Source organism: Lampetra fluviatilis, unplaced genomic scaffold, assembly GCF_964198595.1.
Source record: "Lampetra fluviatilis unplaced genomic scaffold, kcLamFluv1.1 SCAFFOLD_292, whole genome shotgun sequence".
Classification (NCBI taxonomy): Eukaryota; Metazoa; Chordata; class Hyperoartia; order Petromyzontiformes; family Petromyzontidae; genus Lampetra; species Lampetra fluviatilis.
In genome coordinates this window covers 97,501-116,008 of record NW_027621586.1, presented here as the reverse complement: position 1 = coordinate 116,008, position 18,508 = coordinate 97,501, and the positions used below count along the sequence as shown (strand labels likewise).

Here is an 18,508-nt window from a genome sequence, read left to right as displayed (position 1 = left end):
CCCCCACTCTCCCCCCACTCTCCCCACTCTCCCCACTCTCCCCCCACTCTCCCCCCACTCTCTCCCAACTCTCCCCCCACTCTCCCCACTCTCCCCACTCTCCCCCCACTCTCCCCCCACTCTCCCCCAACTCTCCCCCCACTCTCCCCACTCTCCCCACTCTCCCCCCCCCCCCCCACTCTCCCCCACACTCTCCCCCCACTCTCCCCCCCACTCTCCCCCCACTCTCTCCCGCTGTGTCGCCACGTGCGTTACAAGCTGGGCAGTCCAGGCCATCAAAGGAGTCTCAACATTGACACAATCAGTGTCTGCAGTGTTTATACCACCACCACCGCCACTACCACCACTACCACCACTACTACCACTACTACCACTACTACTACCACTACTACTACCACTACCACTACTACCACTACTACTACCACTACTACTACTACCACCACTACTACTACTACTACCACTACTACTACCACTACTACTACTACCACTACTACTACTACTACCACTACTACTACCACCACTACTACCACCACTACTACCACCACTACCACCACCACTACTACCACTACCACCACTACCACCACCACTACTACTACCACCCACCACCACCCACCACCACCCACCACTACCACTACTCTATGTGTCTCTATGTGTCTCTGTGTGTCTCTATGGGTCTCTATGTGTCTCTATGTGTCTCTGTGTGTCTCTATGTGTCTCTATGAGTCTCTGTGTGTCTCTATGTGTCTCTATGAGTCTCTATGAGTCTCTATGTGTCTCTATGTGTCTCTATGTATCTCTATGGGTCTCTATGAGTCTCTGTGTGTCTCTGTGTGTCTCTATGTGTCTCTATGTATCTCTATGGGTCTCTATGAGTCTCTATGTGTCTCTGTGTGTCTCTATGGGTCTCTATGTGTCTCTATGTGTCTCTGTGTGTCTCTATGTGTCTCTATGAGTCTCTGTGTGTCTCTATGTGTCTCTATGAGTCTCTATGAGTCTCTATGTGTCTCTATGTGTCTCTATGTATCTCTATGGGTCTCTATGAGTCTCTGTGTGTCTCTGTGTGTCTCTATGTGTCTCTATGTATCTCTATGGGTCTCTATGAGTCTCTATGTGTCTCTGTGTGTCTCTATGGGTCTCTATGTGTCTCTATGTGTCTCTGTGTGTCTCTATGTGTCTCTATGAGTCTCTGTGTGTCTCTATGTGTCTCTATGAGTCTCTATGAGTCTCTATGTGTCTCTATGTGTCTCTATGTATCTCTATGGGTCTCTATGAGTCTCTGTGTGTCTCTGTGTGTCTCTATGTGTCTCTATGTATCTCTATGGGTCTCTATGAGTCTCTATGTGTCTCTGTGTGTCAGAATGTCCATCGCTGGGGGTGGAGTCCATGAGGGTGAGTGACCATCAGCTCCACGCCTCGTCCAGCAGCAGATACGGACTGGGAGCTCACAGAGGAAGACTCAACATCCAGGTGGTGATGGTGGTGGTGATGGTGGTGGTGGTGATGGTGGTGGTGGTGGTGATGGTGGTGGTGATGGTGGGGGTGGTGATGGTGGTGGTGGTGGTGATGGTGGTGGTGATGGTGGTGGTGGTGATGGTGGTGGTGATGTGGTGGTGGTGGTGATGGTGGTGATGGTGGTGGTGATGTGGTGGTGGTGGTGGTGGTGGTGGTGGTGATGGTGGTGGTGGTGATGGTGGTGGGGATGGTGGTGGTGGTGATGGTGGTGGTGATGGTGGTGGTGGTGATGTGGTGGTGGTGGTGGTGATGGTGGTGGTGATGGTGGGGGTGGTGGTGATGGTGGTGGTGATGGTGGTGGTGGTGTGGTGGTGGTGGTGTGGTGGTGGTGGTGATGGTGGTGTGGTGGTGGTGGTGGTGGTGGTGATGGTGGTGGTGTGGTGTGGTGTGGTGGTGGTGGTGATGGTGTGATGGTGGTGGTGATGGTGGTGATGATGGTGGTGGTGGTGATGGTGGTGGTGGTGTGGTGGTGATGGTGGTGGTGTGGTGGTGGTGGTGTGGTGGTGGTGTGATGGTGGTGGTGATGGTGGTGGTGGTGATGGTGTGATGGTGGTGGTGATGGTGGTGGTGATGGTGGTGGTGTGGTGGTGTGGTGGTGGTGGTGATGGTGGTGTGGTGGTGGTGATGGTGGTGTGGTGGTGGTGGTGGTGTGGTGGTGGTGGTGGTGGTGTGGTGGTGGTGGTGATGGTGGTGGTGTGGTGGTGGGGGTGGTGGTGATGGTGGGGGTGTGGTGGTGGTGGTGATGGTGATGGTGGTGGTGATGGTGATGGTGTGGTGCTGGTGGTGGTGGTGGTGGTGTGGTGGTGGTGGTGATGGTGGTGGTGGTGGTGGTGGTGGTGGTGATGGTGATGGTGATGATGGTGGTGGTGGTGGTGGTGATGGTGATGGTGGTGGTGGTGGTGATGGTGATGGTGGTGGTGGTGGTGGTGATGGTGGTGGTGATGGTGATGGTGATGGTGGTGGTGGTGGTGGTGGTGATGGTGGTGGTGGTGGTGATGGTGGGGGTGTGGTGGTGGTGGTGGTGGTGGTGATGGTGGGGGTGTGGTGGTGGTGGTGATGGTGGTGGTGGTGGTGATGGTGGGGGTGTGGTGGTGGTGGTGGTGGTGGTGTGATGGTGGTGGTGTGGTGGTGGTGGTGTGGTGGTGGTGGTGATGGTGGGGGTGTGGTGGTGATGGTGGTGGTGGTGGTGATGGTGTGGTGTGTGGTGGTGGTGGTGTGGTGGTGGTGGTGGTGGTGGTGATGGTGGTGGTGGTGATGGTGGTGATGGTGGTGGTGGTGGTGGTGGTGGGTGGTGGTGGGGGGGGGTGGGGGGTGGTGGTGTTGATGATGTTGATGATGTTGATGTTGATGATGTTGATGATGTTGATGTTGTTGATGTTGATGATGTTGATGATGTTGATGTAGTCGGGGATGACTGATAATGACCAGTATGATGGAGCTTGGTGTTGATGTTGTTGATGATGTTGATGATGATGATGATGTTGTTGAAGTTGTTGATGTTAGTGTTGTTGATGATGATGATGGTGTTGTTAGTGTTGTTGATGTTAGTGTTGATGATGTTGTTGATGATGATGTTGATGATGATGATGTTGTTGATGTTAGTGATGATGTTGATGTTGTTGATGTAGTCGGGGATGACTGATGACGACCAGTATGATGGAGCTTGGTGTTGATGTTGTTGATGATGTTGTTGATGTTGTTGATGTTGATGTTGATGATGATGTTGTTGATGTTGATGTTGTTGATGTAGTCGGGGATGACTGATGACCACCAGTATGATGGAGCTTGGTGTTGATGATGTTGATAATGATGTTGATGTTGTTGATGTTGATGTTGATGATGATGTTGTTGATGTTGATGTTGTTGATGTAGTCGAGGATGACTGATGACGACCAGTATGATGGAGCTTGGTGTTGATGTTGTTGATGTTGTTGATGTTGTTGATGTTGATGTTGTTGATGATGTTGATGATGTTGATGTTAGTGTTGTTGATGATGTTGATGATGAGTTTGATGATGATGTTGATGATGATGTTGATGTTGTTGATGTTAGTGATGATGATGTTGTTGATGTTGTTGCTGATGTTGATGTTAGTGATGTTGATGATGATGATGATGTTGTTGATGTTGTTGATGATGTTGATGTTGTTGATGTTGTTGATGTTGATGATGATGTTGTTGATGTTGTTGATGTAGTCGGGGATGACTGATGACGACCAGTATGATGGAGCTTGGTGTTGATGTTGTTGATGTTGATGTTGATGATGTTGATGATGATGTTGATGATGTTGTTGATGTTGTTGATGTTGTTGATGTTGATGTTGATGATGTTGATGATGATGTTGATGATGTTGATGATGTTGTTGATGTTGTTGATGATGTTGATGGTGATGTTGTTGATGTTGTTGATGATGTTGATGTTGATGTTGTTGATGTAGTCGGGGATGACTGATGATGACCAGTATGATGGAGCTTGGTGTTGATGTTAGTGATGATGATGTTGATGATGATGTTGTTGATGATGATGATGATGTTGATGTTGTTGATGTAGTCGGGGATGACTGATGACGACCAGTATGATGGAGGGTGTTGTTGATGTTGGTGATGATGTTGATGTTGTTGAAGTTGTTGATGTTAGTGTTGTTGATGTTGTTGATGTTGTTGATGATGTTGATGTTGTTGATGTAGTCGGGGATGACTGATGACGACCAGTATGATGGAGCTTGGTGTTTATGATGTTGATGTTGTTGATGTTGTTGATGATGTTGTTGATGATGATGATGATGTTGTTGATGTTGTTGATGTTGTTGATGTTGATGTTGATGTAGTCAGGGATGACTGATGACGACCAGTATGATGGAGCTTGGTGTTGATGTTGTTGATGATGTTGTTGATGTTGTTGATGTTGATGTTGATGATGATGTTGTTGATGTTGTTGATGTTGTTGATGTAGTCGGGGATGACTGATGACGACCAGTATGATGGAGCTTGGTGTTGATGATGTTGTTGATGATGTTGTTGATGTTGTTGATGTTGTTGATGTTGTTGATGTTGATGTTGATGTAGTCGGGGATGACTGATGACGACCAGTATGATGGAGCTTGGTGTTGATGTTGTTGATGTTGATGTTGATGTAGTCGGGGATGACTGATGACGACCAGTATGATGGAGCTTGGTGTTGATGTTGTTGATGTTGATGTTGATGTAGTCGGGGATGACTGATGACGACCAGTATGATGGAGCTTGGTGTTGATGTTGTTGATGTTGATGTTGATGTAGTCGGGGATGACTGATGACGACCAGTATGATGGAGCTTGGTGCGCCGGAGTGATGGACGAGAACCAGTGGCTGGAGGTGGACGCACGGAGACTCACCCAGTTCACGGGGGTCGTCACGCAGGGACGACAATCACTCACAGCGTGAGATACACCACCATCAACACCACCATCAACATCACCAACACCATCATCATCATCAACATCATCACAATCACTCACAGCGTGAGATACACCACCATCAACATCACCATCAACATCAACATCATCATCAACATCATCACAATCACTCACAGCGTGAGATACACCACCATCAACATCACCATCAACATCAACATCACTCACAGCGTGAGATACACCACCATCAACATCACCATCAACATCACCATCAACATCATCATCAACATCATCACAATCACTCACAGCGTGAGATACACCACCATCAACATCACCATCAACATCAACATCACTCACAGCGTGAGATACACCACCATCAACATCACCATCAACATCATCACCAACATCATCATCAACATCATCACAATCACTCACAGCGTGAGATACACCACCATCAACATCACCATCAACATCATCACCAACATCATCATCAACATCATCACAATCACTCACAGCGTGAGATACACCACCATCAACATCACCATCAACACCATCACCAACACCACCATCAACATCACCAACATCACTCACAGCGTGAGATACACCACCATCAACATCACCATCAACATCATCATCATCATCAACATCACCATCAACATCAACATCACTCACAGCGTGAGATACACCACCATCAACATCACCATCAACATCATCATCATCATCAACATCAACACCACCATCAACATCACTCACAGCGTGAGGTCCACCACCATCAACATCACCATCAACACCATCAACATCAACACCATCAACATCATTCACAGCGTGAGGTCCACCACCATCAACATCACCATCAACACCATCAACATCATCAACATCAACATCACTCACAGCGTGAGATACACCACCATCAACATCACCATCAACATCACCATCAACATCATCAACATCAACATCACTCACAGCGTGAGATACACCACCATCAACATCACCATCAACACCATCAACATCATCATCAACATCAACATCACTCACAGCGTGAGATACACCACCATCAACATCACCATCAACATCACCATCAACATCATCAACATCAACATCACTCACAGCGTGAGATACACCACCATCAACATCACCATCAACATCATCACCAACATCATCATCAACATCATCACAATCACTCACAGCGTGAGATACACCACCATCAACACCATCATCAACATCAACATCACCATCATCATCAACATCATCACAATCACTCACAGCGTGAGATACACCACCATCAACATCACCATCAACATCATCATCATCACTCACAGCATGAGGTCCACCACCATCAACATCACCAACATCATCATCATCATCAACATCATCAACATCATCATCATCACCATCACCACCATCAACACCATCATCAACATCAACAACATCATCACAATCAACATCAACATCACAATCATCATCACCATCAACATCATCACCATCACTCACAGCGTGAGATACACCACCATCACCACCATCACCACCATCATCAACATCATCAACATCATCATCATCATCAACATCATCATCATCATCATCAACATCATCATCAACATCATCAACATCATCACAATCACTCACAGCGTGAGATACACCACCACCATCACCAACATCATCACCATCATCAACATCACCAACATCATCACCATCACTCACAGCATGAGGTCCACCACCATCACCACCATCATCACCATCATCAACATCATCATCATCATCAACATCACCAACATCATCACCATCATCATCAACATCAACATCACAATCAACATCACCATCACATCATCAACATCACCATCAACAACATCATCAACATCACCACCATCATCATCACCATCATCATCATCAACATCACCAACATCATCACCATCACTCACAGCATGAGGTCCACCACCACACATCACCACCACCATCACCACCATCATCAACATCATCACAATCAACATCACCATCAACATCATCAACATCATCACAATCAACATCACCATCAACATCATCAACATCACCAACATCATCAACATCATCATCACCGACATCATCACCATCACTCACAGCGTGAGATCCACCACCACCAAAACCATCATCAATATCAACATCACCAACATCACCAACATCACCACCATCACCACCACCATCACCACCATCACCATCACCACCATCACCACCATCACCATCACCACCACCATCACCATCACCACCATCACCACCACCATCACCACCATCACCACCACCACCATCACCACCATCACCACCACCATCACCACCATCACCATCACCACCACCATCACCATCACCACCACCACCACCATCACCACCATCACCACCATCACCATCACCACCACCCCCACCACCATCACCATCACCACCATCACCACCATCACCACCATCACCACCATCACCACCATGACCACCACCATCACCACCATCACCATCACCACCACCATCACCATCACCACCATCACCACCCACCATCACCATCACCACCATCACCACCACCATCACCACCATCACCACCATCACCACCACCATCACCACCATCACCACCACCATCACCACCATCACCATCACCACCACCATCACCACCATCACCACCATCACCACCACCATCACCATCACCACCACCACCACCATCACCACCATCACCACCACCATCACCACCATCACCACCATCACCACCACCATCACCACCATCACCATCACCACCACCATCACCATCACCACCACCACCACCATCACCACCATCACCACCATCACCACCATCACCACCACCCCCACCACCATCACCATCACCACCATCACCACCATCACCACCATCACCACCATCACCACCATCACCACCACCATCACCACCATCACCATCACCACCACCATCACCATCACCACCACCATCACCACCACCATCACCATCACCACCATCACCACCACCATCACCACCATCACCACCATCACCACCACCATCACCACCATCACCACCATCACCACCACCATCACCACCATCACCATCACCACCACCATCACCACCATCACCACCATCACCATCACCACCACCCCCACCACCATCACCATCACCACCATCACCACCATCACCACCATCACCACCACCATCACCACCATCACCATCACCACCACCATCACCATCACCACCATCACCACCACCATCACCATCATCACCATCACCACCACCATCACCACCATCACCACCATCACCACCACCATCACCACCATCACCACCATCACCACCACCATCACCACCATCACCATCACCACCACCATCACCATCACCACCACCACCACCATCACCACCATCACCACCATCACCATCACCACCACCCCCACCACCATCACCATCACCACCATCACCACCACCATCACCACCATCACCACCACCACCATCACCACCATCACCACCATCACCACCTTCACCACCACCACCATCACCACCATGACCACCATCACCACCACCATCACCACCATCATCACCACCATCACCACCATCACCACCATCACCATCACCCCCACCATCACCACCATCACCACCATCACCACCATCACCACCATCACCACCATCACCACCACCATCACCACCATCATCACCACCATCACCACCATCACCACCACCATCACCACCATCATCACCACCATCACCACCATCACCACCATCACCATCACCACCATCACCACCACCATCACCTGTCTACCTGTGTACAGGTTGGAGTGGGTGACATCATTCACGGTCCTCTACAGCAATGACCATCACCACCATCACCACCATCACCACCATCACCACCACCATCACCACCATCACCACCACCATCACCACCATCACCACCATCACCTGTCTAACCTGTGTACAGGTTGGAGTGGGTGACATCATTCACGGTCCTCTACAGCAATGACCATCACCACCATCACCACCACCATCACCACCACCATCACCATCATCACCACCATCACCACCATCACCATCACCACCATCACCTGTCTACCTGTGTGCAGGTTGGAGTGGGTGACATCATTCACGGTCCTCTACAGCAATGACCATCACCACCATCACCACCATCACCACCACCATCACCACCATCACCACCATCATCACCACCATCACCATCACCACCATCACCTGTCTACCTGTGTGCAGGTTGGAGTGGGTGACATCATTCACGGTCCTCTACAGCAATGACCATCACCACCATCACCACCATCACCACCATCACCACCACCATCACCACCATCACCACCACCATCACCATCACCACCATCACCATCATCACCATCACCACCATCATCACCACCATCACCACCATCATCACCACCATCACCATCATCACCATCACCACCACCATCACCACCATCACCACCATCACCACCATCACCACCATCACCTGTCTACCTGTGTGCAGGTTGGAGTGGGTGACATCATTCACGGTCCTCTACAGCAATGACCATCACCACCATCACCACCATCACCATCACCACCATCACCTGTCTACCTGTGTGCAGGTTGGAGTGGGTGACATCATTCACGGTCCTCTACAGCAATGACCATCACCACCATCACCGACCATCACCATCACCACCATCACCATCATCACCATCACCACCATCATCACCACCATCACCACCATCATCACCACCATCACCATCATCACCATCACCACCACCATCACCACCATCACCATCATCACCATCACCACCATCATCACCACCATCACCATCACCACCATCACCACCATCACCACCATCACCACCATCACCATCATCACCATCACCACCACCATCACCACCATCACCATCACCACCATCACCTGTCTACCTGTGTGCAGGTTGGAGTGGGTGACATCATTCACGGTCCTCTACAGCAATGACCATCACCACCACCACCACCATCACCACCATCACCACCATCACCTGTCTACCTGTGTGCAGGTTGGAGTGGGTGACATCATTCATGGTCCTCTACAGCAATGACCATCACCACCATCACCACCACCACCACCATCACCACCATCACCACCATCACCTGTCTACCTGTGTGCAGGTTGGAGTGGGTGACATCATTCACGGTCCTCTACAGCAATGACCATCACCACCACCACCACCATCACCACCATCACCACCATCACCTGTCTACCTGTGTGCAGGTTGGAGTGGGTGACATCATTCATGGTCCTCTACAGCAATGACCATCACCACCATCACCACCATCACCATCACCACCATCACCTGTCTACCTGTGTGCAGGTTGGAGTGGGTGACATCATTCACGGTCCCTCTACAGCAATGACCATCACCACCATCACCACCATCACCATCACCACCATCACCATCATCACCATCACCACCATCATCACCACCATCACCACCATCATCACCACCATCACCATCATCACCATCACCACCACCATCACCACCATCACCATCATCACCATCACCACCATCATCACCACCATCACCATCACCACCATCACCACCATCACCACCATCACCACCATCACCATCATCACCATCACCACCACCATCACCACCATCACCATCACCACCATCACCTGTCTACCTGTGTGCAGGTTGGAGTGGGTGACATCATTCACGGTCCTCTACAGCAATGACCATCACCACCACCACCACCATCACCACCATCACCACCATCACCTGTCTACCTGTGTGCAGGTTGGAGTGGGTGACATCATTCACGGTCCTCTACAGCAATGACCATCACCACCACCACCACCATCACCACCATCACCACCATCACCTGTCTACCTGTGTGCAGGTTGGAGTGGGTGACATCATTCATGGTCCTCTACAGCAATGACAGCCACAGCTGGGAGACTTACCAGGAGGGTGAACACGAGATGGTGAGTGGGGGGCAGGGGACCCCCACTACCACCACTACCACCACCACTACTACTACTACAACCACTACCACAACTACAACCAATACCAACCACCACCACTACCACCACTACTATTACTACTACCACCTCTACTACCACAACCACCACTACCTCCACAACCACCACTACCACTACTATCACCATAACCACTACCATCACCACTAAAATCTCCACCACCACTACCACCACTACCACCACTACTACTACCACAACCACCACCACCACTACTACCACTACTACTACCACTACTACCACTACTACTACCACTACCATCTCCACCACCACTACCACCACTACCACCACTACTACCACCACCACCACCACCACAACCACCACCACCTCTCTCTCTCCCCAGGTGTTCCAGGCGAACGTAGACCCAGAGACTCCGCTATGGAACGAGTTCCTCTACCCACCACCACCACAACCACCACAACCACCACCACCACAACCACCACCACAGCCACCACCACAACCACCACCACAACCACCACAACCACCACCACCTCTCTCTCTCCCCAGGTGTTCCAGGCAAACGTGGACCCAGAGACTCCGCTGTGGAACGAGTTCCTCTACCCACCACCACCACAACCACCACCACCACCACCACAACCACCACCCACAACCAAGACCACAACCACCACAACCACCACCACCTCTCTCTCTCCCCAGGTGTTCCAGGCAAACGTGGACCCAGAGACTCCGCTGTGGAACGAGTTCCTCTACCCACCACCACCACAACCACCACCACCACCACCACAACCACCACCACAACCAAGACCACAACCACCACAACCACCACCACCTCTCTCTCTCCCCAGGTGTTCCAGGCAAACGTGGACCCAGAGACTCCGCTGTGGAACGAGTTCCTCTACCCACCACCACCACAACCACCACCACCACCACCACAACCACCACCACAACCAAGACCACAACCACCACAACCACCACCACCTCTCTCTCTCCCCAGGTGTTCCAGGCAAACGTGGACCCAGAGACTCCGCTGTGGAACGAGTTCCTCTACCCACCACCACCACAACCACCACCACCACCACCACAACCACCACCACAACCAAGACCACAACCACCACAACCACCACCACCTCTCTCTCTCCCCAGGTGTTCCAGGCAAACGTGGACCCAGAGACTCCGCTGTGGAACGAGTTCCTCTACCCACCACCACCACCACAACCACCACCACCACCACCACAACCACAACCACCACCACAACCACCACCACAACCACCACCACAACCACCACAACCACCACCACAACCACCACCACAACCACCACCACAACCACCACAACCACCACCACCTCTCTCTCTCCCCAGGTGTTCCAGGCGAACGTAGACCCAGAGACTCCGCTGTGGAACGAGTTCCTCTACCCACCACCACCACAACCACCACCACCACCACCACAACCACCACCACAACCAAGACCACAACCACCACAACCACCACCACCTCTCTCTCTCCCCAGGTGTTCCAGGCAAACGTGGACCCAGAGACTCCGCTATGGAACGAGTTCCTCTACCCGGTTGTGTCACGATACATCCGCATCAACCCACGAACCTGGCACCGGCAGGCCGAGGGTGGACTCATCTGCATGAGGGTGGAGCTCATGGGATGCCCCCTTGAAGGTGGACTAAGCCGTGGTGGTGGTGGGGGTGGTGGATGGTGGTGGGGGTGGGTGGTGGTGGTGGTGGTGTGAGGGTGGTGGTGGAGGTGGTGGTGGTGGTGGTGGTGGTGGAGGTGGTGGTGGTTGGGGTGGGTGGTGGTGGTGTGAGGGTGGAGGTGGGTGGAGGTGGTGGTGGTGGTGGAGGTGGTGGAGGTGATGGTGGTAGAGGTGGTGGTGGTGGAGGTGGTGGGGGTGTTGGAGGTGGTGGTGGAGGTGGTGGTGTTGGTGGTAGTGGGGGTGGTGGTGGTGGTGGTGGTGGTGGAGGTGGTGGAGGTGGTGGTGGTGGAGGTAGCGGTGGGTGGTGGTGGGTGGAGGTGGTGATGGTGGAGGTGGTGGTGATGGTGGTGGTGGAGGTGATGGACGTGGTGGTGGAGGTGTTGTTGGTGGTGGTGGTATCATCACTCCACTTATTCATCCCATTGTCCAACGTTTCGCGGCAGACCCCAACAACTACTACCACGGGCGCAATGAGGCCACCACCTCTGACGATCTGGACTACCGCCACCACAACTACAAGGACATGAGGCAGGTGTGGTCTCGAGTCCGCCACCACCACCACCACAACAACCACAACAACCAAAAACACTACCACAACCACCACCACAACCACAACCACCACAACCACCACTACCATCGCCACAACTACCAACAACACCACCACCTCCACCGCCACCACAACTACAAGGACATGAGGCAGGTGTGGTCTCGAGTCCGCCACCACCACCACCACCACCACCACCACAACCACCACAACCACCACTACCATCACCACAACAACCACAACAACCACCACCACCTCCACCACCACCACACAACAACCACAACAACCACCACTACCATCACCACAACAACCAACAACACTACCACAACCACCACCACAACCACAACCACAACCACCACCCCCACCATCACCACCATCATCACCACCACCATAATCACCACCACCATCACCACAACCATCATCACCATCACCATCATCACCACCACCATCTCCACCACCACCACAACCACAACAACCAACAACACCACCACCACCCCCAACACCACCACAACCACAACACCACCACCACCACCCCCACCACCACCACCACCACCACCCCCACCACCACCACCCCGACCACCACCACCACCACCCCCACCACCACCCCCACCACCACCACCCCCACCACCACCACCCCGACCACCACCACCACCACCCCCACCACCACCACCACCCCCACCACCACCACCACACCACCCCCCACCACCACCACCCCGACCACCACCACCACCACCACCCCCACCACCACCACCCCGACCACCACCACCACCACCACCCCCACCACCACCCCCACCACCCCCACCACCACCACCCCCACCACCCCCACCACCACCACCACCCCCACCACCCCCACCACCCCCACCACCACCACCCCCACCACCCCCACCACCCCCACCACCACCACCCCCACCACCACCACCCCCACCACCACCCCCCACCACCACCCCCACCACCACCCCCACCACCACCACCCCCCACCACCCCCACCACCCCCACCACCACCACCCCCACCACCACCACCACCACCCCCACCACCACCACCCCCACCACCACCACCACCCCGACCACCACCACCACCGCTGACACCTCACACAGTAAAGCACAGAGTAGTATAGCTACTATATAGACTCAGGGTGTGGAGACCCCCCCCCCACTATCCACCACTCTTCCCCCCACTACCACCACCCACCACCCACTCACCCACTCACCCACCCACCCACTCATCCACTCACCCACCAACTCACCTAGCCACCCACTCACCCACCCACCCACTCACCCACTCTCTCACCCCACCCACCCACTCACTCACCCACCCACTCACCCACCCACCCACTCACCCACTCACTCATCCACTCACCCACCCACCCACTCACTCACCCACCCACCCACTCACTCACCCACCCACCCACTCACTCACCCACCCACTCACCCACCTACCCACCACCCACCCACTCACCACCCACCCACCCACCACCCACTTACCCACCCACTCACCCACCCACCACCCACCACCCACTTACCCACCCACCCACTCACACCACCTACCCACCACCCACCCACTCACTCACCCACCCACCACCCACCCACTCACCCACCCACCCACCCACCCACCCACCACCCACCCACCCACCCACCCACCCACTCACCCACCACCCACCCACTCACCCACTCACCCACTCATCCACCCACCCACCACCTACCCACCCACCCACTCACTCACCCACCCACTCACTCACCCACCTACCCACTCACCCACCCACCCACCCACTCACTCACCCACCCACCCACCCACCACCCACCACCCACGCACTCACTCACCCACTCACCCACCCACCACCCACCCACCCACTCACCCACCACCCACCCACTCACCCACTCATCCACCCACCCACCCACTCACCCACCCACTCACCCACTCACTCACCCACACACCCACCCACGCACGCACCCACCCACTCACTCACCCACCCACCCACCACCCACCCACCCACTCACCCACCCACCTACCCACGCATTCACCCACCACCCACCCACCCACTCACCCACTCATCCACCCACTCACCCACCCACCCACTCACCCACCCACCCACTCACTCACCCACCAACTCACTCACTCACCCACCCACCCCCCACCCACTCACCCACTCACTCACCCACCCACCTACTCACCCACCCACTCATCCACTCACCCACCCACTCACCCACTCACTCACCCACCCACCCACCCCCCACCCACTCACCCACTCACTCACCCACCCACCCACCCACTCACCCACCCACTCACCCACCCACCCACCCACTCACCCACTCACCCACCACTCACCCACTCATCCACTCACTCACACACCCACCCACTCACCCACCCACCCACTCACCGACCCACTCACCCACTCACTCACCCACCCACCCACCCCCCACCCACTCACCCACTCACCCACCCACTCACTCACCCACCCACCCACTCACCCACCCACTCACCCACCCACCCACCCACCCACTCACCCACCCACTCACCCACTCACCCACTCACTCACACACCCACCCACTCACCCACCCACTCACCCACCCACCCACCCACCCACTCACCGACCCACTCACCCACTCACTCACCCACCCACCCACCCACCCCCCACCCACTCACCCACTCACCCACCCACTCACCCACCCACCCACTCACTCACTCACCCACCCACCCACCCCACTCACCCACTCATTCCCACTCATCCCATCCACCCACCACCCACCCACCCACCCACTCACCCACCCACTCACCCACCCACTCACCCACCCACCCACCCACCCACCCACCCACCCACTCACCCACCCACTCATCCACTCACCCACCCACTCACCCACCCACCCACCCACCCACGCACTCACCCACCCACCCACCCACCTACCCACCCACTCACCCACCCACCCACCCACCCACCCACTCACCCACCCACCCACCCACTCACCCACCCACCCACGCACTCACCCACCCACCCACCCACCTACCCACCCACCCACCCACCCACTCACCCACCCACCCACCCACTCACCCACCCACCCACCCACTCACTCACCCACTCACCCACCACCCACCCACCCACCACCCACCCACCCACTCACTTACCCACCCACACACCCACCCACCCACTCACCCCCTCACCCACTCACCCACCCACCCACTCACCCACCCACTCACCCACTCACCCACTCACCCATCCACTCACCCACTCACCCACCCACTCACCCCCTCACCCACACACCCACCCACTCACTCACCCACCACCCACTCACTCACCCACCCACCCACCCACCCACCCACCCACTCACTCACTCACCCACCCACTCACCCACCAACTCACTCACTCAACCACCCCACTCACCCACTCACTCACCCACCCACTCACTCACCCACCCACCCACCCACTCACCCACTCACCCACCCACCCACCCACCCACCCACTCACCCACCCACCCACCACCCACTCACCCACCCACCCACCCACTCACCCACTCACCCCACCCACTCACCCACCCACCCACTCACCCACCCACTCACCCACCCACCCACCCACTCACCCACTCACCCACCCACCCACTCACTCACCCACTCACTCACTCACTCACCCACCCACCCACCCACCCACTCACCCACCCACCCACTCACTCACCCACCCACCCCCTCACCCATCCACCCACCCACTCACCCACCCACCCACCCACCTACCCACCACCCACTCACCCACCCACCCACCTACCCACCCACTCACTCACCCCACTCACCCACCACCCCACCCACTCACTCACCCACCCACTCACCCACTCACTCACCCACTCACCCACCCACCCACCCACCTACCCACCACCCACTCACCCACCCTGGAACAGCTGATGAAGACTGTGAACGAGGACTGTCCGGACATCACGAGGATCTACAACATCGGCAAGACGAACGAGAGCCGCAAGATCTACGCCATGGAGATCTCAGACAACCCGGGAGAACACGAATTGGGTGGGTGGGTGAGTGGGTGGGTGAGTGGGTGGGTGGGTGGGTGAGTGAGTGAGTGGGTGAGTGGGTGGGTGGGTGAGTGAGTGGGTGGGTGAATGGGTGGGTGGGTGAGTGAGTGGGTGAGTGGGTGGGTGGGTGAGTGAGTGAGTGGGTGGGTGAGTGGGTGGGTGGCTGAGTGAGTGGGTGAGTGAGTGGGTGTGTGAGTGAGTGGGTGGGTGGGTGAGTGGGTGGGTGGGTGAGTGAGTGGGTGAGTGGGTGAGTGGGTGGGTGAGTGGGTGGGTGGGTGAGTGGGTGAGTGAGTGAGTGAGTGGGTGAGTGAGTGGGTGGGTGGGTGAGTGAGTGAGTAGGTAAGTGAGTGGGTGGGTGGGTGAGTGAGTGAGTGGGTGAGTGAGTGAGTGAGTGGGTGAGTGGGTGAGTGGGTGGGTGGGTGGGTGGGTGAGTGGGTGAGTGAGTGGGTGAGTGGGTGGGTGGATGGGTGAGTGGGTGGGTGGGTGAGTGGGTGGGTGGGTGAGTGAGTGGGTGGGTGGGTGAGTGGGTGAGTGGGTGGGTGGGTGAGTGAGTGGGTGAGTGGGTGGGTGGGTGGGTGAGTGAGTGAGTGGGTGAGTGGGTGGGTGGGTGGGTGGGTGAGTGAGTGAGTGGGTGAGTGAGTGGGTGAGTGAGTGAGTGAGTGGGTGAGTGGGTGGGTGAGTGGGTGGGTGAGTGAGTGAGTGTGTGGGTGAGTGAGTGGGTGAGTGGGTGGGTGGGTGAGTGGGTGGGTGGGTGAGTGAGTGGGTGGGTGGGTGAGTGAGTGGGTGAGTGGGTGGTGGGTGGGTGGGTGAGTGGGTGGGTGGGTGAGTGAGTGAGTGAGTGAGTGAGTGAGTGGGTGGGTGGGTGGGTGGGTGGGTGGGTGAGTGAGTGGGTGGCTGAGTGAGTGGGTGAGTGGGTGGGTGGTGAGTGAGTGGGTGGGTGGGTGGGTGGGTGGGTGAGTGAGTGAGTGGGTGGGTGAGTGGGTGGGTGGGTGGGTGAGTGAGTGAGTGAATGGGTGGGTGGGTGGGTGAGTGAGTGGGTGAGTGGGTGAGTGAGTGGGTGGTGAGTGGGTGGGTGAGTGGGTGGGTGTGTGAGTGAGTGGGTGGGTGAGTGGGTGGGTGGGTGTGAGTGAGTGGGTGAGTGGGTGGGTGGGTGGTTGGGTGAGTGAGTGGGTGGGTGGGTGGGGGAGTGAGTGGGTGGGTGTGTGGGTAGGGTGAGTGGGTGGGTGAGTGGGTGGGTGGGTGGGTGAGTGGGTGAGTGGGTGAGTGTGTGGGTGAGTGCGTGGGTGGGTGAGTGGGTGAGTGGGTGGGTGAGTGGGTGGGTGGGTGAGTGGGTGAGTGAGTGAGTGAGTGGTTGAGTGAGTGGGTGGGTGAGTGGGTGAGTGAGTGAGTGGGTGAGTGAGTGGGTGGGTGGGTGGGTGAGTGAGTTAGTTAATGAGTGAATGAGT

At 55.2% G+C, this 18,508-nt stretch overlaps 1 protein-coding gene across 1 annotated transcript in view; it reads left to right on the top strand.

Moving 5' to 3' along the window:
- The first annotated feature begins 1,320 nt into the window (after positions 1–1,320).
- LOC144955446 (inactive carboxypeptidase-like protein X2) overlaps positions 1,321–18,508 on the top strand; it is a 45,436-nt gene continuing 28,248 nt past the window's right edge. The window contains exons 1-6 of the mRNA XM_078885660.1: positions 1,321–1,467; positions 4,791–4,930; positions 10,713–10,797; positions 12,317–12,476; positions 12,955–13,043; positions 16,935–17,058. Coding sequence (XP_078741786.1) covers positions 1,339–1,467; positions 4,791–4,930; positions 10,713–10,797; positions 12,317–12,476; positions 12,955–13,043; positions 16,935–17,058 — 727 coding nt within the window. The 5' untranslated portion in view covers positions 1,321–1,338. The remainder of the gene's footprint in view (positions 1,468–4,790; positions 4,931–10,712; positions 10,798–12,316; positions 12,477–12,954; positions 13,044–16,934; positions 17,059–18,508) is intronic.